The sequence below is a fragment of the Neolamprologus multifasciatus genome, chromosome 10 (genome assembly GCF_963576455.1).
Source record: "Neolamprologus multifasciatus chromosome 10, fNeoMul1.2, whole genome shotgun sequence".
NCBI classification, from domain to species: domain Eukaryota; kingdom Metazoa; phylum Chordata; class Actinopteri; order Cichliformes; family Cichlidae; genus Neolamprologus; species Neolamprologus multifasciatus.
Window position 1 is genome coordinate 11,330,404 of NC_140448.1, and position 20,638 is coordinate 11,351,041.

The following is a 20,638-nucleotide window of genomic DNA, read 5'->3' on the forward strand; positions in this document are numbered from 1 at the left end:
ACTGCTGTGGGATGGGGTCCCATTCTTTAACCATCATTTGTTGGCCAGTGTGGTTGTTTTGATCAATGAATCAGCTGTTTTGCATTGGCAGAGCAGATTTACCAGGTTTTAATGGGTGCAACCCACATGCTCAACTCTGCTGCTCAACCCCAAAATGCATTTTCCTTACAAATGTAAGGAATTAAAGGGAAATAAAACAGGCTTTCACACGGTTTAATATTGGTACAGAATGATAAGTGTCAAACAGGTTATTACTCTGAAGATTTAATGCAGCTTTTAAAAATGATATAGTGGAAGTCTGACCACAAAGGAAAAGACTCCAGACAAAGAGAGGTTGTGTTAGATTTATTATCACAATAACACAACAATCTGAGCAACTAGATATCATAACAGGGACATTTCTCTACTGGCATAACAGTTCCTTAACGATACACAACAAACCCAGAGTCTAAAGATAGATACAACCACTACATAGTGCACCACAGAGTACTTTAGATGTGTTCGATACTTATGTGGAGAGTCACGAGCATGTCCAACACCTTTATTACTCGACAACACCTAAGTGCATTTACATTGTGCTTCAGTCTCAGTGTGAATAGTCCACATATCCTAACCTGTGCTTAAATGATTTAGTTTTTTTGTTGTTTTTTTTTAATATACTGATTACATGTACTATGCATACACAGTGAACAAACACACAAAGACAGAAGTGCAATAACTGCTGGCTGCACTGAAGACAGCTGAAATAATTAAAATGAGCAGTAACATTTTTGCACATAATAGCAGGCACCACCCCGACAGAACGTACATCTACCTCGTCCACTACAACAAACAGCTGTCAACACATTATACAAACACAAACTCTATTCAGCCTGTCGACTGTGGGAAAAGGGATTCAACATGCTGTCATTTCTCAGCTTTTGTGTGAACAAAATTAAAAACAAGACAGCCAAACCCTCGGTCACAAATCCATAAGAAGGAAAATGTTTGTGGTAATTCCCTGACACGGAATAGGAGAATTTAGTTCTAAAATGCAGGTAAGTTTGAATCTTATATGGGCACAGATCTAAGCTCAGAATTTTACACTATGTCATAATAAATATCAACACACTCAGAAACACACAACAACAACAATCCTAGGAACATGACATCTGTCACTTATTGTGAGCAGAGGTGTGTCTTAACATTTTAAGGGACTGTAGGAAACATATTAGGTGTGAAGAAGCCTCAGAAATCATTTCTCTGCCATCCTTGTTGTTATCATTAATAATATGGGTTTATATATAAATACTCTGTATTAAAATAAAAGATTAAAGACCTTTGAAAACATCTTTTATCTATTAGCTTTTATAGTGTGGATGATGAGGTGCTCAAATGTAATGATCTGCATGTCTCACAAACCCATATTTTATTGACAGTAGAACACAGAAAACATATCAGATGTTTAAACTGAAAAAAGGTAGCATTTCAAGAGAAACGTAGCTCATTTTAAATTCGATAGCAGCAACACATCTCAAAAAATGTTGGGACAGGGACACAATTACTACTGTGTAGCATCACAACAGCCAGTAAACCTGTTGGAACTGAGGAGAGTAACTTCTGGACTTTTGGGAGAGGAAAGTTGCCCCATTCTTGTCTGATACTGGATTCTAGGGGTCTTCTTTGTCGTATTTTTCACCTTATGGTGCATCAAATTTTTTTAAATGGTGAAAGGTTTGGTCTACTGCCAGACTTAGACTCTTCTATTGGAAGTCATGCTGCTGCAATAGATGCAGTAAGTAGCTTAGCATTGTCTTGTTGAAATATGCAAGGCCTTCCCTGAAAAATGTCTTCTGCATGGGAGAGCGTGTTGCTGTATATACCTTTTAGCACTGGGTGCCAGTTCCACAGGCACTAATGCACCCCCACACCAGATTACCCATACTGAATTTATGAAAGGCTTTTAAACCGAGCGCTGCTATAACAAGCTTCTTTAGTCTGGAGGATTCAGCATCCATAATTCTACACACCAGATTTTCTACTTTACTTCAGTCCATTTTAAAGATGGCGGCATTTCTGGATCATGTTCACGTATGGCTTCTTGTTTGCATCACAGAGCTTTAACCTGAATTTGTAGATGGCACAGTGAACAGTGATTTCTGAACTGTTCCTGGGCTCATGCAGTGATATCCATGGCAGAATCATGTTGTTTAAGGCAGTGCTGTCCGAGGGCCTGGACATCACGGGCATCCAATACTGATTTCCTTTGTAGCACCACTTACTTTCCAGTCTTTTGTGGGCCCCATCTCAGCTTTTTTGAGATGTGCTGCTGCCATCAATTTCAAAAGGAGTTAATATTTTTCCTGAAAACATAAAACGTATAAAAATTTGATACATTTTCTTTGTTCTTTAATGCTTTATGAGATTTGCAAATCACTGCATTCTATTTTTATTCACATTTTACCCAGCGTCCAAACTTTTTTAAAATTGAGATTGTACATGAATACCCACATATTAAGAGATTATATGGTCTTTGTTGTAATTTTTTGACCTTCCTGTAAAGTATGGAGTGGTTGGCAAGTTGTTATGGTGCGTTTACTTGTCAGGATTTAGCAACACAGCCATCAAAAGCTGTTTGTTTGACCTTTCCTTTTGTTGCTATTCCACTGCCAATAAAATCTGATTAAGTCACACCCTCAGTGAAACAATATTTTTCTCGGATAAGATGTTCACTGTGTTTCATTAGGAGATTATGGACCAGCTATAACCAGGCCAAAACATATGACAATCTACAGGGTAATTACCAACCAAATTCCATCTGTCACCCAAAAAAATATGCTGGTCTTGTTCTCAGTTTTTGCCAACTATGACACATTATTGTGCCTGATATTCATTGACGGATGTCCTAATTAACTCAAATTTGTCTTTTTTTGTGTGCCAACTCTTTAATCTGAAGCTAGCTTGAAAGTTTTCATTTCATAATTAAAGAGAAGTCTTCTCCAAACAAAAACTCTGATGCTTTCTTGTTTTTCTAAGAGTATGATTTACACTTACAAGGGCTTTGATGTAGAAGGTCTTTTTTTTGTGTGTATTTCTACAAAGGCCCCCTTATCAACCCGGTAATGTCCACACAGTCCCTAATGGCACTAAACTTTTCTGCTCTCTGAAATGATGTTTACAATCACAAAAACACAGAACTTGGCACCAAGATTATGGAAACACCACAAGAGATTTCGTCTAATGTTTTCTTTTAGTAAATGCAGTCCTATTCCTCTACAGTGAATACATAGTTATAACCACACGTTTGACTTTACTCTACGAAGGCTGTCGACTTAGAAAACACCTATATGGGAGATTTAACCCTGGAGAAATTACCATGACCCAAACTTTACTCAAACTAGGATTTCTGTTGCCAACAGGTGTATTTTGTTTAATTGTTAGAGAGGTTTATCGAACCATAAGGAAAGTATCACAATACGATGTTCTCATCACGGGATGATGATCAGTTCAGAGCTCCACCGAAACGCAGCTGAAGCTGCCACAAATAAAGTCCCTCGGCTTCAATACGATCCTCTTCACAAGCTCTCTGAAAAGTGGGTTCCTTGTGTTTCTTTCCTTTGTCAAAAGTGTTCATCTTGAAAGGGTGACGTGCTTTGATCCCAGACCACTTGCAGTTCTGACCTTTCATTGCCTTTCATGTCATAAGCAGGAGGGATTTCAAAACATTAAACACCACTGCGCCCGTGGTTGTTTTTTGTTGCTAAAACTTGCATTTGTGCTTCTGCTTGCAGAGCACCATGCTGAAAGCAGCTTGCATGCCTCCCTGTTGGCACATCAACGTTGCTACACCAGACCAGTCTGCATGTGGACATGTAAAGGGTACGGGTGGTAGACCAGAGGCGGCTGGGCCTGAGTGATGAAGTAGCTGTTGTAAATGGGCTCTGTCATGTATGGAGCCGGCTGGTAGAAGCAGGTAACGTTGGCCGTGTTGGGGATGGCGTTTTGCTCGCCCAGCACCCTTAGAGCCAGCACTGTGATCATGTTGAGGGTCTGCCTCCTCTCATGTCCCATCAAACACACCGTGCTCTCATCTATCACGCGCCGCAGGGTCATCAAATAGTCATACTTACTAGTCTCCTCGCTGCCGATGAAATGGCACTGCAGGTAGGCCTCAATCTTCCGCTGCTGCTCGCCTACGTCAGGAAAGTCGATGAAGAAGCGGGAGCACATGTATCGCTCCAGGGACTTTATCTCTGTCTCGCTGGCTGGCCGGAAGTTCCTCACTAGCAGGTCACTGTATTTTAGCAATCCCCCACCCCGGATCTCCTCTGGGTTGTGGGTGGCAATGAGGCGGTTTCGAAGATGATCCATAGCCTGATTAAAGTCTCCGTACATGCACTCAGCTTCAACAGTGATGGTGGGCTCTCCTGCTTCCCCAAGCCATGAGCTTGACTCACAGCTGTTTGGGACGGCGTCTGCCAGCTCCGGTTTATGCTCATATACCTGAGGCTGTGAGACCACACCTGCTGCACATGGGTTGCTTTGAGGCTCTGAATCAGGAGGCTCCTTTGAGTGTTTTGGCTTAACAGTTTGTTCTAAAGTTTCTCTGGAGCAAGTCCCATCCTGCGGTGTACTGACTATACTGTGTGTGGGAACTGTAAGTACATCTGTACCCTCCGAGTTCTCCGTCTGACAGCTTGGTATGTTTGAACTGTGAACTTGAGAACTCTCCAGCACAGCAGGTTTTGGCTGAAGTTGTTTTGGTAGCTCTATGGGTGGAAACAGCTGTGTGGTGAGGTCTGACAGATCGGTTAGTAAAGACCATTTTTCAGGCTTACTAATCAACTTCCGTGACATTTTTCTTTGTAATTTCGGGGAGGGGCAGTAATCCGGCACAATGTCCGCTGATGTGCTGCAAGATTTTTTAGCTGGGGGAGGAAAGGAAAACTCAAGATTTGAATCTTGCGGGTTTGGGGTAGAATCAGTCCTGCAGCTTACAGAGTCTACGTTGAACTTTTCTTCACAATGAGTTAAATCCTGTGGAGCTGGTTTTTCTGTATGTGATGTGCACACTACAGGCTGGGAAGCTTGTGCCTCGTATTTTTCATCATTACTCTGTAGGGTTAAACATGCATGTGTCGTCAGAGGATCCCCAACATCTGAAAATAAAGTTTTGGGCGATGCAGCTACAGGATAATTGATTTCACACTGTTCTTTCTCTTCTCCTTTTTTCTCACACATCTCAAACACAATTTCCTCCTCTGATTGTACATCCTCAATGCCCTCCACTTCCTCTTCCTCCTGTTGTAAGCTTATGCTCTCCGGTTCCAGCACCTGCTGCACCTCGGGCTTTTCGTCTACACTCTCGACCTCTTCGTGACGAAGCTCTTCCTCGAGTGGAGAAACAGCTTCATCCTGGCACGGACTTTCTGTGCTAGTCACCACTGCAGAATCTTCTTTCATATCATGTTCAACCTCCTGAGGAATGCTCGGCTTCTCTTGTCCTTTGCTTTCATCGTCATCGTCCTTTTTAGATGAAGGCCCAGCAGTCAGCGCCAACTTCCATTCTTGTTTCCTTTCGTTCCCCCAGTAAGATTCGAGCATACGATCTAATATAATCTGGAAGGAGTCCACACTGAACTCAAACTGTCGTCTTAGGGAACTAACAAATCGGAGCCCCACAGTTTTAGCCCTGTTGTTAGAAAGCGAGATAAGGCTCCATCTATCATGCTCATTGAAAACTTTCACCATCTTCTGCACATAGGCTTCCTTCATTGTCAGACAGGTGATCTTACGTCGGTTAACCCCAGAAGGGAGAAGGTCTCGCAGGCTCCCCAGCACCACCTCCTTAATAACTTGGAAGTCTTCCTGCCTCGGAAGCTCCACTCCAAAAATGATGTCTAAGTCTTTGTAGCCAAGCCCGTTGTCTTTAACGAGGATGTGGCTGGCAGTCATGCCGTTGAGGCGTATATCTTTAACCTGAATGTTCCTTTCAACCAGACGGTCCTTCACTACACGAATGATGTCTTTCGCTCTCACCTGCAGTGTAGGAAAATTACCTCGCCCATGGATGGGGATTACCTCAGTCAAAACTTTGTCAAGAGCCTGAACTTGCTCCAGGGTTAGGTTGTGGAACCTCTTCTCTGTTTGAAGCTCCATCGTCTTCACCTGTGAAACAGAGTTTTGCATCACATTATGACTAACATCTTACACTGGCAAGGGAACGCATGGAGCAGGAAAAGAGATCAGAAAGCATAACATCCTGTGAAAAAATGCACTTTTACGTAGAGCTGGATAAGCCACTAGCGCTGAGCCTTTGCAAGAGAGTGTGCAAAGAAAGGTTTTGTAGACTTGGCTTTTGCCCCTTTGTTTTTCTCTCCTCTGTAAAGTATTGTGTCAAAAATGCAGTCAAACAAAAATGCATATATGAGCTAAAGTCTTTTGCCACCCTCATTCCTCTCTGACTGCAATATGTGCTAATTGTTTATTAGTTGGATTTGAAATTCAGCAATTCAGCATTAGGAATAATGGGCATCTCTGAGGATTGAGGATATCTCGGTGATTAGCTTGCCTGGTGTGTTGCCACTAGATGGTAACAGAATCGTAACATATGGCAAAGTCAAATAAGTGGCACAGTAAGGGCTTAAACATAAGCCACTGATGACGCACAGTAACAAATGATATTTTCCCAGTAATCCAACAAATGTAATAAAAATATGTTCTTATAAGATCGTGTCAGAATGTCTGCCACAGACCATAAAACTAAGACCATGTACATCAGCTAATCAAATACACAGGCCAAATATGTAACATTGTTTCTACTTTACGACCCCTCCCACACTGAACTGGGGCTTTTTCTCTGCCAGCCATGGACACTGCCAGCTGCCTTTCACACCATTTTACTTGTTGGTCACATTGGATAAATATTCAGTAATCAAGTTTGTTGAATTTCTTCCATGATTACATGTCCTAGTTACAGGTGACTCACCTGTCTGTCATTCAGCAGCTGACTGGTAATCATGGAAGAAATTCAACTTAGCGACTACAGAACCTGGTCGTTCTGTATAAGGCAAGCTGGATTTGTCTGTTTGGCTTGCACCTCTATGTCAAAAGGAATCCGAGGGAGTCATGCATAATAAAAACAGGGTTGCGGTTAATACCCCCAGACTACATCTTTCTGCAAATATACAGCATGGCGTAAATGTTCCTGGTCTTTTAATGTCACAACAAATTGTATCTGACATGGTTTTTGTTAAACTCTTTAAATTAAGAAGGGGGTAAAGGGGAAATGAGTTAGAGTGGGGGAAAGGTGGTCTACGTCATCATTAATGCACGCTGACTCACTCTGTACAGAGACAAATGTCAGATTTTAGCCTGTTACCGAACACACACCACAGAGAAGAGCTCCACTTATGTGTGTATCTGTAAATGTAGCTAAGAAATAGGTGCATTTAGCTTATTATATACTACCAGCATAAGCTGGTAATCAAAATGAAACCAGCAGTGTTTGAAATCTAATGTTTAAATCTGCATAACTTGATAAATAAATTTAATCAACTTTCAGGTCAGATTCAATTAAAATCAAAAGTGTGCTGTTCTAAGAATATTTTTCATGCAATACTCCTTCATAATAGCTCCTCATATATAGTTTATATAAAGATCAAAGAAAAGGGAATGGTTCAATTTTAACGTGTTACATCAAATATGAGCATAGTGGCTAAAGCTTAATGAAAATACCTGTGAAAATGTTTTAACCCCATTTTTAAAAATGCAAACTGAGACGCAAATTGTACCGATTCCATTCACATGGTTTTCACGGCTCTGTGACGTACTGTAAACAGCACTTAATTAACTGTGCTGCGCACAGCGTGTGACCAGCCTTCTGCATCCTCTATCCTGTGTTAGTATTTGACGGTCATCAATGCAAAATGCAGTCAGTGGCAGCAACTCGGGGCACAGGGAAGCATGGCCCACAGCAGCCTCTAGTGAATCTCAGGGGTTATATCAGCTCGGTCCTGCAGCAGGACTGCTCCTCTGCCACTTGGCTTCTTTATAGATAAGACTATATGACTCATACAGCCACTGAATGAAGCATCACACGTTGGCTCTCCTGGATTGTTTCTCTGTGCGCAAAAAAACAAAACCACCACGACACCAAATGCACCACTTGCGGTGGCATTATGGCTGTGAAACTCTTGAAATATTTAGGCAGGGAAGCTTGTGAATGGATTGAAGCATAGTCCACTCCACAATACTGAGCACACAGATGGTGATCGTGATGTGGGGGACACACAAAAGGCTGGTGGTGGGCATTTCTGCTTGGACCAACAACATTTTGCTCTTTAATGTTTCAACCACAGAGCAACGTGTTGTCCTCGGAACTTAAAATGTATCACAGATTAGTTCCAGATGTGACCAGCATCTGGATTTTCCGCTCCATTTACAAGCTACTAGTTGACAAGTTGACAGACAGTGTAAGTAAATAAACAGGCCAATCTTTGTTTCTTTGTTTGCTTTTTTTGGCTGAAACTGAGCAATATGCTGAAGGAAGGAGAAAAAAAGGGTGCATTTACTGCGTTGTGCCAGCAGAAGAGATAATTATGCGTTTACAAAATACAAATAAAAACTCACCTGCTTCGTGGTGGAAAGTAAAGCCAGGGCAGAGACAAGAAAAATGAAAACTGTGAAGTATCCAACAGGTTTATGCGACCTCGTTGGAAAGGTTGATGCTGAAGCTGAAGTTATAACGCGGACACTTTCCTCTCAGCGCAGGAGCCCTGTTTCCATGGCAATCAGGCGTCACGAAATTTACGGTAAATCACGACGCTCGGTGTCTTCCTTAACTGCAAGTGACAACCACTCAAGTTTGAAACAAAGAACGTATCTGAGCGCCCTCCAAACGCATCTGAAGTGTTTGGTAAAGTTTGGCTTGTAACGGCAGAGCACACCGACCTGTCAGGCTGAACTACCGGCGTGCCACCGCACTGCCGAGCTGTTGCGGGGTGAACATCACATCAGACGGAGTGAGTCATCCTCTCTCCCAGCCGTGATCCACACCGTAAATCTAATCATCAATCAACCGCTTTCACCGCCCACCGGCACTCCGCCGGGTACAACGCCACGTCCACTTTTATCAGTCTGTGCTCACTCGGTCACTGTGCTCAGCCGGAGTTTACTCGTAGAAAAAACTGCGGTGTTTTAACGTTAGTTTTATTTATTTATTTTTTTTTTTTTTTTTTTTATTCTCATTCACATTTCGGGTGGAGGAGGGGGGCTAGCCGCTCCTTCGTGACGTCTGAATGGAATACCGTCACCACGTGACGCTGACGTCGTCCATATTTTGATCAGACATCAGGAAGTGCGGAAGAAGACGAGGACCGAAACCTGAAAAGGTGAAGTTTTACTGGGAAGTTTTGTTATATTTAGCAACTTTTTTGTGTGTTGATTTTATTGTGTAACTGTTAGATTTTAAAAGAACGGCCTCAAGATGCCCAGCATGGAAAGTATCCTTTTAAAAAGAGCGGTGAGAGAGAGTCACTTGGTGTAATGTTAACGCCGAGCTAAACGGGCGAACACAACACGGTGTTTTTTGACGAGACTGCTGAGATTAATGTGCGACAGATGTCTGAAGCGTCGCGGAACATGTTTGATATTGAGCGAAGACACAGGTAACGCCTTACCGAATAACCTGAACCTTTCATAGTCTGTATAGGCGACGTAACACGGCGACCAAGCTGGGCTGAAGGCCTTAAGAGCTTACACTGCTAATGGGTGTAAATAAAGCAGCTGGCGCTCGGTAGTTTCCCGTGAAGTTTGGGTGTTAGCTAGCACTCCGAATCATAATAAAGGAACAAGGTGGATGTGTGTTGTTGAACACAGCGCGGCGGTGGTTTCCGGGAGCCATACAAACATAGGCAAATTATTAGAAAACTCCAAAAATACCTGTTTTGTAACCTGTCACAGTATAACTCATGGGAACAAATCTCAGACTTTTTTTTTTAAATGTAAATGTTATTCAGACTGACAATAGAATTTTAAGGGCTGTATTGACATTGTTATTACGGGTTTTAAAATCCAGCTGACTAATAGTATTTTTAATAAACAGTAAATCTTAAAGATAATCCATTTGAATAGACTTTGATTAAAAAGAATTTTAAGTAACACGGGTAGTAAACAGGATGGAAAATGAACTTGTCAGTGCTCTCTTGTGGACAGATCATGCAGTGGTGATGCTGTTTCTTCAGTCTGTTGGTGCAACTCTGCTTTTTGCCCACATGACTGTATTTAAGCTGAGAAAATAGATACACAAACCATTGTTGTGTGGCTCAAAGGTGTGACAGACATTTTTTTTGTAGCAAATCTCTCCATCCAAAAGTCACGTGATGATGTCAGACCTTTGTTATCTGAGTCTGACTAATATGGGTCAGAATTACGCAACACTTATCTAGAATAGACTGACTGAACTGCTAAGTTTGTATTTATATCTTCTACTAAAGTATAGGGTTCAAAACTGGATAACAACGCGCCCTGGCAACACTTGTGTTTAAGACATATTCTCCTTGATATCAAATTTCTGCTTGCACATCTATGTTTGAGTGTATTTTTGGCTGGAGTGTTTAGTTTCACAGTATTCCCATGACATCAGAGCACCAGCTTCAGGTTTATTTCACATTTGGTGATCATTTATTTACCTTGAAATTCAAGGAGATGCATTTAATTTTTATCTTCCTGTAGTGGTTTAAATGCATCAGATCATGGTTAAAAAATAAATAAATTGTGAGAACTATCACCTGATACCAGATTTAAAATCTTTATGTCTCTTTATGAACTGTCTCCTTTTCCAATAATTATTACAGCGTTTTAGTTTAGGCCAAACTTATGTGAGGAGACGGAGGTTTACAGATTTTGGTCTTTGGGGTTTGTATTTGGGCTTTGTTCTTCTTTAACTTGTTGTACCAGAAAATCTCTTCAATCTAAAGTTTGCTGCCAAAGAACTCCAAAGAAATTCCAAGAAATGTGACAAAGAGGAAAAATTAGAGAAGGCTAAAGTCAAGAAGGTAAGCAGTGATGACTCAGAATCCATTCATCAGTTCATGAAAGACTGCTCAAGATTTTACTGAACCATTATTTTTGTCTGCCACCCCACAGGCCATCCAGAAAGGAAACATGGAAGTGGCAAGAATTCATGCAGAAAACGCCATCAGACAGAAGAACCAGTCTGTGAACTTCCTGCGGATGAGCGCTCGGGTAGATGCTGTGGCAGCGAGGGTCCAAACTGCAGTCACAATGAACCAGGTGCTGTAGTCCATCAGATCAGTTAGAGGCTGAAGACAACATTTCAGTTTGAGCTCTGTTTGTGGCTATTTGACTGATGTGGTGTTTTTCTATCTCAGGTCACAAAATCAATGGCTGGAGTGGTGAAAGGCATGGACGCCACATTGAAGAGTATGAATCTGGAAAAGGTACAACAGTCTACATGTGGATATAATGTGATGATTTAAGTAAGAAAGAACCGATTAAAACACATCATCAATGCTTGTTTTAAGATTTCTGCTCTCATGGATAAATTTGAACACCAGTTTGAGACACTGGATGTTCAGACAGCCCAGATGGAGGATACGATGAGCAGCACGACAACTCTCACAACACCACAGGTACCCCACGCCGTGCCAGTTTATTCTTATATTCTTTCACGCTGTCAGGCCGTTAAAGACTCAAAGGTGAAACCTGCTGTGTCATGTGTGTTTCAGAATCAAGTGGAGTCGTTGCTGCACGAAATGGCTGATGAAGCAGGGTAACATTTTCACTGTTTGTGAAATATCTGATCACATGGGCCAGCGTGTGATGTAGAGACATAGATATGATCTGATGTTTTACAGGGTGTTATGAAAGAGTAGATATTTCATTTTGGTTTAAAAGTGTACACTTCCCATGTCCGCCTCTTGCTTAGGTTGGATCTGAACATGGAGCTCCCTCAAGGACAGACGGGATCAGTGGGTACCAGCGTGGCCTCTGCAGAACAGGTACACATGCTTTTAACATCATAGCTGTTACTCCCACATTTGCAAAACTCGCATAGATGAAGAAAAACAGGAAGAAGTTCTTTGTGGATCCAGCAAACAAAAACGGTCTCATCTTCATCCTCATTTAATCGCTGTCTTTTCTCTCACTCTCATATCCAAAGGATGAACTGTCTCAAAGGCTCGCCAAACTTAGAGATCAGATGTAAAGAATGACTGCAGTCGAATGGCGCTGGAAGAGGACTCCAAAGCGTCTGTACACTACCTGAATATAACTCCCCAACACCTTTTTATTTCCATCATGTCTTCTCTCCTTTTTACATCTTCTGTCTCCTTTGAGGGGCTATTGTATCACTTTTCCTCATGTTGGTGATATATTTATGATAACATCACGTTATTAAAGTGGTTTACTTGGTATGGAAAATGTATGTAATTCTTGAATATATATATTTACCAATAAAGAGGAAGTAATTTATGATTATTGTTAAATATGTATATTTAAGAAGTCCATAAATGTGATGTGGGAGTTTGACAGTTAGTACCCTGTATTTATAGGCCAATTTCATATAGTTTTGGTGAAATGATAAAGAATTTTGGAGGATAGAATTCAATTTTTGTTTGTGATTGCATGATTGCAGACAACATTTATGCATTTCTTTCTGTCTTCTTGACATCAAAGAGTGGAAGACCTCCCCAGTTATCGGTGAACTGACTTCTTCTGTTGATTTATTTTATTTGCGTGAGGTTCCTGAAAGATTAGCCTGAAATTTTGTTTTTGTTTTGTTTTTCTGGTCTTCAATAATCTTGCTGATTATTTGGAAAAGGGGTTCTGAAAATAAACAGTAAGAAAACAATAAAATTTTATAACACTTTTATTTCTGTGCTTTTTAATTAAACCAATTCATCCTCCTTTTGTTAACTATGAATATTTTATTTGGAGTGAAATGCCCACTTTAAGAAGTACGCACATGCTTTGTGAGGGTTAGGGCTGCTGCAGATACTCGTAAAAGCAATTTCCAGTGGTAATCTTTCCAATTATTTTGCCACAAAAAAAACAAACTGAGCACATTATGAATATATAAAGGATGACACCTGTTTTCTCAGGTGTGAGTGAAGTGTCTCGACTTGCTTTTGTGAGAGATTTCCAAATGCAGATTTCCTCTTCTTCCCAGTCAAGTCTTTAATTTTCCTCTTAAAATAGACAAGTGGTCCAAATTAGCTGCTCTGTCTGTTGTCCCCCTCAGTAATCATTCTATTTTTGAATATTCACTTGGACTGTATGCAGATACGATCAGAAAACCCCCCCCACTTTAAAACGGCTCTACAAGAAAAATCTCTTTAGATGGCTATTGAGAGATGTCAAGAGATTTGTGTGCAGTGGTGTTACATGAATGAGCATAATGAATTTCTGATCAAAAAATGTAATGTTCCAGTTTATTTAGTCCTTTCTTCTTACAGATTCGGTCATTGCTATGTTGCTGATGTGATTCTCACGCTAAGTCTTACATTCAAAGGCTAATGAGCAAATAGCCAAATCTGTTAAAGAAATCACAAATGTACTACCACAGTTTAAAGTGACATTATTCTAGTTAGTCACAATAAAAAAAAACTGTAAATCAGGATTCTCAATGTGGGCAATTTTATATTTATTATATTTACTATTGTTTTGTTTTTGAACTATCAACAATGGCAACAATGTTTTTTCTTAGTGTCAGTTTATCCATTAGAGCTGATAAAATGGGGCGATCGTGGCTCAAGAATTGGCAGTTCGTCTTGTAATCGGAAGGTTGCCGGTTTGAGACCCGCCTCTGACAGTCTCGGTCGTTGTGTCCTTGGGCAAGACACTTCACCCGTTACCTACTGGTGGTGGTCAGAGGGCCAGTGTCCGGCAGCCTCGCTACTGTCAGTGCGCCCCAGGGCAGCTGTGGCTACAGTGTAGCTTGCCATCATGAGTGTGTGAATGACTGAATGTAGTGTAAAGCGCTTTGGGGTCCTTAGGGACTAAGTAAAGTGCTATACAAATACAGGCCATTTGCCAAAACACTCAACAATGAATTCTAGCATTTAAACCCACAAGTGACACCTCTGTGATTATATTATTATTTTGAAATCTGTTCCTTCACGCACATTGAGCCTACGGGTGTCTATAACAGACCTCTAGTGGCCAAGAGGCGGAACTGCATCATGTAAGTAAAGAAGCGCTTTTTGCGTGAGTGGGAATAATTGTGTGAATGATAATAATCAGACACAATTTTTTTTGAGAAATCTTTGATCTCAATGTCATGATAGAGACGCTCAAAAGCAGCGAAATTAAAAGCGCGTTGTAATGCTTCACGTAATAGGTTTCAAAAATAAATCAAAAATCCAGAACCAGTCACGCCTACAGCCATTACTTTGGTTATTATTTGGTTCTTTATTTAATTCATATCCCTTTATTGCCACTCAGTGAATACATCACAGATGCATTGCGGAACAAAATTATGAGCACAGAAAGACAAACACACACACACATACAAATTACAATAAAAACAGGACCAGGTTGAAAGACAATAAAAATAAATTAAGGTTATCCATATGTATAAAAATAACTAAATAAATAAATAAAAAGAATATATAAAAAATAAGATGTAAGGCATGACGTGGTGTGCTATTGTACTGAATAAAGCTATAATTTTAAAGAAATTCACAAGTCACGACCTGTTTTGATGTTAAGTGTTAAAGTTTAGGTCTTTAATAATTAACAATACATCTATAAATTGTATTGCAGCCACTCTCCGATACAAATCAATATGGGAGGTTTAAATTATGCCTCATAAATAAGGTTTGCCTTTAGCCTATTGAAGTATAAAGTCACTCTTCTTTAAAAAAAAAAAAAAAGGGCTACAACTAAAACTATTTCGGAGTTAAACTGAAGGTTGTTGTTCTCTTTTAGACTTTAATCTAAAAACATCTGTAAGGTTTAAATCTATGACGTCGCCTGTGAGACAGAACTCGGGGCTCAAAGCCCATATTACTCATCATGTGACTCTTGGCGTACACAGGAAGCAGCTGATCCTGACTTCATTGCTGCTTTCACCAAGTAATGTTTATCAACTGTACTCGTTTAAACGAAGGGAAATTGTTGTTCAAAACTGCACCGGTTTAGGTAACTGGTCGACTCTTTCGGGTAGGTTGATGATACGCTGTTGAATTTTAGTGCAGCTATTCAGCCGTTTATTTAAGCTAAGCTAACCTAGCCTTATATCTGGACTGTTTCGGGCTAGCTAAGTTAGCATTAGCTCAAGTGTTTATAACAGAGAAAGAAGAGTAAATAAGCCCAGCAGGTTTATTGAGGATTATTAAAGATCAAATGTTACGGGATATGTTTGATTTGTTTCTGTTTTAAGCGTTCACACGTGTTATGAACACGTTTTGGGTTTTTTTTCTGGGGGGGGATTTTCTCCGTAGCCCAAAGAGAGGAAGGGGAGGACAGCTGCAGACACAGCCTGAAGTCATCTGACCCGCAGCTCACTGAGATACCCGACACTCGTGTTTGCTGAGGGGGATGTCAAGCACAGCAATGAAGAAAAAGGTAAAGCAAGGGCAGATCGCTTAGATCTGTTAGATCATTACGGAGAACTGATTTTATCCTTTTTGAAGTGTCCTTTGATTTCAAGCATGTACTTCTAAAATCAGAGATTAATCCACCTAATTACCCTTCCCACTATAATAGTGAGTCACGTGTGTGTGCTTTTCAGGTGCTACTGATGGGGAAAAGTGGGTCTGGAAAGACCAGTATGAGATCAATCATCTTTGCCAATTACATAGCTCGAGACACACGCCGCCTTGGAGCTACAAGTAAGAGCACAGTCTTATATGAAAATCTATTTTTAATGCTGAGCATTTCATTATCTACATTTATTTAACTCTTCTGGTTTTATTTGTTGACCATAGTTGACGTGGAACACTCCCATGTACGGTTTCTTGGCAATCTGGTTCTAAACCTGTGGGACTGTGGAGGGTAGGACACACATTTGCTAATTATTTGCCATTTCTGGACCAGCTTTGAGAAGCCAAAGTTATTCCTTATTTTTAATCACTTATCTGTGCTTTTTAAACCAACAGACAGGACACATTCATGGAGAACTACTTCACCAGCCAGAGAGACAACATTTTCAGAAATGTAGAAGTTCTTATTTACGTATTTGACGTTGAGAGCCGTGAGCTAGAGAAAGACATGCACTACTACCAGTCATGTCTGGAAGCCATCCTGCAGAATTCCCCTGATGCCAAAGTGTTCTGTCTTGTGCACAAAATGGACCTTGTGCAGGAAGACCAGAGAGATTTGGTGAGATTCAAGTAACATTTCATACATCATTAGTACTGCTGTCCCGCTCACAGGGTTACTATTTTGCTCTGTCTTGAATTTGCAGTGTTATACAATGATATTTAATCTGCGAGTCAAGTGCTGATTAATAGTCTGATCCGGTTCACTCAGACATGACACTGCCCATCCAGAACAGAAACAGGAAAAAAAATATTGATCATACTACATATTTTCTAAGATTGTACTGTTCAGTCTTTTCCACAAGCACAGCCATAGTGCCCAGTGTAGAACCAGTTCCATGTGTTTCCACCAAAAAGCTTCCAACAAAAGTCTCCCACTCCAACTTCATTTAGCTGAGTCTGTGAACTCCTTTAAAGTGGGGAAACAAGTTAATATAACAGTATGTACTATTAAGGTTTGCTTGAGTTGTTGGCTGGTTATTCAAAAAAATAAAATAAAATAAAATAAAACCTTACCAAGACATAAGTGACTCTGGCACCAGCACAGGAAATGAGTTGTATATATTTACTCATTAAACTGGTCCTTTTTAGACTTTTGCACTAGTTTTTCTTGATTGAAACTTGAACTTTTATTTCACTGAAAAAGTGAAAGGGATCACTTTGATGTGTAAGCTACAGTATGACCCATTTAAGTATGAACTGAATATGAACAACCTAAACTCAAGGGTACCAATAATATTTGTAAATGGTCATATTGTTCACTTCTTAATTTTACTGCCTGTTATGTTAATCACATCTAAAATAACATCCTTTCATACTTTTTCTTTGTATTTTACTTATTTGTGTCTATTTTGATCTTGAGCTGGTCCCACTTCTCTTTTGGTGTGACCTTTCTGTCTTTACAGATCTTTAAAGAACGTGAAGAAGATCTGCGAAGACTGTCCAGGCCTTTAGCTTGCACATGCTTCAGGACATCAATCTGGGATGAAACCCTATATAAGGTCTTGAACCTGACTGTCCATATATTATTTATTTATTTATTGCCACAGCTAATAAAGCTGAGGCTTTTTTTCTTTATTTCTTTTTTTCTTTTTCTTTTTTTTTTTTGTAAATTTAGCTGAACGTTGTTGGGTTTTTTCTTTTTGCAGGCCTGGTCCAGCATAGTGTACCAGCTCATCCCAAACGTCCAGCAGCTGGAAACAAACCTGAGAAATTTTGCACAGATCATAGAGGCAGATGAAGTTCTTCTGTTTGAGAGAGCGACCTTCCTGGTGAGAGTGTCCGTTTCCTCTGCAGCGTCTGGGCAGGAAATACAAATTTGGAAATGAGAGTCATTTATCTTGTCGTTTCCCCGTGTTGTTTTGTAAATGCAGGTGATCTCCCACTATCAGTGCAAAGAGCAGCGTGACGCTCACAGGTTTGAGAAGATCAGTAACATTATCAAACAGTTCAAACTCAGCTGTAGGTAAGTGTTTTGCAGATGCTCCGCCTCCTCTCCAGATGCCATCAGCTGGAGTGTGTTGACTTTAATTTTATTTATTTTATCATTCCAGTAAACTTGCAGCTTCCTTCCAAAGCATGGAAGTAAGGAACTCAAATTTTGCAGCCTTCATTGACGTCTTCACCTCCAACACTTATGTCATGGTCATCATGTCGGACCCTTCTATTCGTAAGTAGTGAAGATAACATTTCTCTGCAGCAGATTCACAGTTATGAGAAAAAAATCACGATAATAATAATAATCATCATCATCATCATCTAAGGAGCTTAGAAAGAAAAGCGACTGGAAGTTTCTTGAAGATATTTCACCTTTTCATCCAAAAAGCTTCTTCAGTTCTAAAACCAAATCCCTAGTGGGAGTGTCCCTTAAGAGGGTCGTTGACCCTCTATTGATCATGTACCTCATGACATGAGGAAGTTTTGAGATCCCTTCCCAGGCATTTCAGATCTTGCAACAGATGATCTCACATGATGGGGTGAGGCAAGGTCTCACAATAGCCGCTTTTCCATTAGTACCTGCTCCGTTCAACTTGCCTTGACTCGACTCGGATTGACTGGTTTTCCATTACAATCGAGTACCACCTAATGTGCGCGTTCATTGTCATAGCAATGCATCAGAGCGTCCCATGACGTAATTAATATCCGACAAGAATGCTACAACAAAGGTGGATGTAGAGGCGATGATATACCTGCTGCTCTGTCTGTGGCTTTTTGTCAGACTTTTTTTTGTAGCCGTTTCACTTGTTGCCGGGTTTCAAAAATAGTGGTTTTGATTTTTGTGAATGAGACACTCTCACTCATGGTGTGACTCATCGAGTGACGCCACTGACCAGCCAATAGGTGGCATGCAGTCTGATGACGTCACATTTTAGTACCTGCTCAGATCACTTGGAAAGCTGCTGAGCGGGTACTTTTTTTAGTACCTGATACTATGAGGTAATGGAAAGCCCTGAAAATTGTGGCCATCAGTGACGGATCGATCAAAGTAGGTAGTAATGGAAAAGGGACTAATGGTTTCACCCCAAACCTCTGCCGCTAATGACTCACACCTTTTTTCACACCATGGCTCATGCGATGAGGGACATGATCAATAGTGGGTCAACGACCCTCTTAAGGAATAATCCTCACTAGGGTTTAATTACATGGGACTCTCAACCATTTGGTTTTAGAACTGAATAATCTCTTAGATGAGAGGTCAGTCAGTTTTCTTTCCAGGCTGCTTAGATTACCTTGTCCTAGATGACTGAGAACCTACACAGACAATAATAAGAACTCGCATCTCCTTTTTTTCCAGCATCTGCAGCCACTCTTATCAATATCCGTAATGCTAGGAAACACTTTGAGAAGTTGGAGCGAGTGGATGGACCCAAGCATAGCCTGCACATGCGGATGCGCTAGCCTGTGCATTTGTCCCAGTGGATACTCTCAGCCAATCAGTTCACAGACAGCATGTTGCGGTCTCCTGGTGTCACATGAGCAGCCCTGCACCGTTTCGTCTATATCTTCATATTCAATCACAGTTATTACGCGAGAAATCATCTTGTTTTTGTTTTGCTCTAATTCTTACGGGAGAAGTGATAACAACTCGTTGGGAAATGTATTGTGTTTACTACAGAGGTGGGGGAGGGGAGGGCTACATTTGCTGTCACACTTTGTCATATTTCAGTAGATTCATTCACTCCATGCAGTGAATCCCAGTGATTGGGGATGTCTCTCCGTATGAGAAACAGCAGATATTGTATGATTTGATTTTCAAATGTCGTTTGTAAGCTGTTACAAACAATATAGTTCTATTCAGAAAAATATTTGAAGTGTGGGGTGGTTTGTTTGTTTTTTGGTTTTTTTGGAGGGGGGGGGTTCTGTTTTTAATCTTTGATAATACTAACTGCTTTTAGAAACAGGCGCTGTAAACGGATGTACACAGAGATGGATCAGAGATCGTTCTTATTGGTCCTTTTCTTCATTGTAGTCTCACCAGGCTAACTTGACAGGTGGCACCAGTTGTCTTGTACACATAGCAAATAGTGCACCTGTTAAGTGAGACAACTTCAGGGGATGGACAGCAAGTTACAGCACAAATGGCATATTTTTGTTCATTTAATATGGCAAACAGCTGCTGAGTGTGTTAAAGTAGACCTATTTCCATTTAACTCATTTCCAACTCTATATTTTTATTGGATTCTGATGGAGTGGGGTTGTGTCAGGAAGCTGACCAATCAGAAGAAAGTGACATTTTTGAGACCGTGGCCTTAAAGGGACGAGCTAAAATGCCTTTTTTAGACTGGAACTTAGAGACTGCTAAAGATCAGGTCTAAAATAAAGAATTTATAAATTTTGAATCATGCAAAATGATGCTAAAGAAGTGCCAGAATACATGTTTCTCCCTGGAATTGAGCACTGGGAACCAGTGATACAAGATTGATACAAGTAGCTCTCATGCTCACTTTTGCTCCTGTTTTTTTTTAATCAAAAAATTAAATGGAGCACAGGCCGACTTAATTTTAACATTATTGTGGTTTTGATGTGTGATCAGTTACCACAATTTCAACACATTTAAATTATAATATTTATTGGGATCAAAACAAACCGAGTATTAAAGTCTAGCAAATCCATTCTCCTCTTAAGGCTATAAAAACACTCACTTTATTAGGTACACTTTGCTAGTACTGGAGTGGACTCCCCTTCTTCTTCTTTTGGCTGCACATCCATAATGCAAATATCCAGTTCCACAACATCTATTGCTCTGGTGTTGTGTGTTACGAAATCAGTTTTACCCCTGTTCTTTTATTCGTCGAAACTTCCAGAGACGGCACCGGAACTCAGTAGTCATTTTCACAAAACTTTTATTCATCTTTATTCATCTTCATTTAAGC

At 40.4% G+C, this 20,638-nt stretch overlaps 3 protein-coding genes across 4 annotated transcripts; 2 read left to right on the forward strand and 1 right to left on the reverse strand.

The window, feature by feature from the left end:
• Positions 1 to 330: 330 nt before the first annotated feature.
• Positions 331 to 9,154, reverse strand: LOC146509645 (terminal nucleotidyltransferase 5D-like). The gene is made up of 3 exons (XM_085175417.1): positions 8,932 to 9,154; positions 8,611 to 8,822; positions 331 to 6,147 (listed from the first exon to the last, which is right to left on the reverse strand). The coding sequence occupies exon 3, from the start codon at positions 6,136 to 6,138 to the stop codon at positions 3,823 to 3,825; it is 2,316 nt and encodes a 771-aa protein (XP_085031543.1). The 5' UTR covers positions 6,139 to 6,147; positions 8,611 to 8,822; positions 8,932 to 9,154; the 3' UTR covers positions 331 to 3,822.
• A 90-nt stretch (positions 9,155 to 9,244) lies between these two features.
• On the forward strand, positions 9,245 to 12,874 carry LOC146509646 (charged multivesicular body protein 1b). Its single transcript, XM_085175427.1, has 9 exons — positions 9,245 to 9,371; positions 9,445 to 9,482; positions 10,939 to 11,036; positions 11,128 to 11,274; positions 11,373 to 11,441; positions 11,526 to 11,633; positions 11,730 to 11,773; positions 11,930 to 12,002; positions 12,164 to 12,874. The coding sequence occupies exons 2-9, from the start codon at positions 9,467 to 9,469 to the stop codon at positions 12,206 to 12,208; spliced, it is 600 nt and encodes a 199-aa protein (XP_085031553.1). The 5' UTR covers positions 9,245 to 9,371; positions 9,445 to 9,466; the 3' UTR covers positions 12,209 to 12,874.
• A 2,110-nt stretch (positions 12,875 to 14,984) lies between these two features.
• Positions 14,985 to 19,570, forward strand: rraga (Ras-related GTP binding A). 2 transcript variants are annotated; one of them, XM_085175426.1, is made up of 10 exons: positions 14,985 to 15,078; positions 15,447 to 15,570; positions 15,737 to 15,836; positions 15,933 to 15,999; positions 16,104 to 16,326; positions 17,171 to 17,266; positions 17,414 to 17,536; positions 17,639 to 17,730; positions 17,819 to 17,934; positions 19,060 to 19,570. In XM_085175426.1, the coding sequence occupies exons 2-10, from the start codon at positions 15,544 to 15,546 to the stop codon at positions 19,161 to 19,163; spliced, it is 948 nt and encodes a 315-aa protein (XP_085031552.1). In that variant the 5' UTR covers positions 14,985 to 15,078; positions 15,447 to 15,543; the 3' UTR covers positions 19,164 to 19,570. The 2 variants fall into 2 exon arrangements, with proteins under 2 accessions (XP_085031552.1, XP_085031551.1); XM_085175425.1 differs by having other exon boundaries at positions 14,998 to 15,165.
• The last annotated feature ends 1,068 nt before the right edge of the window (positions 19,571 to 20,638 follow it).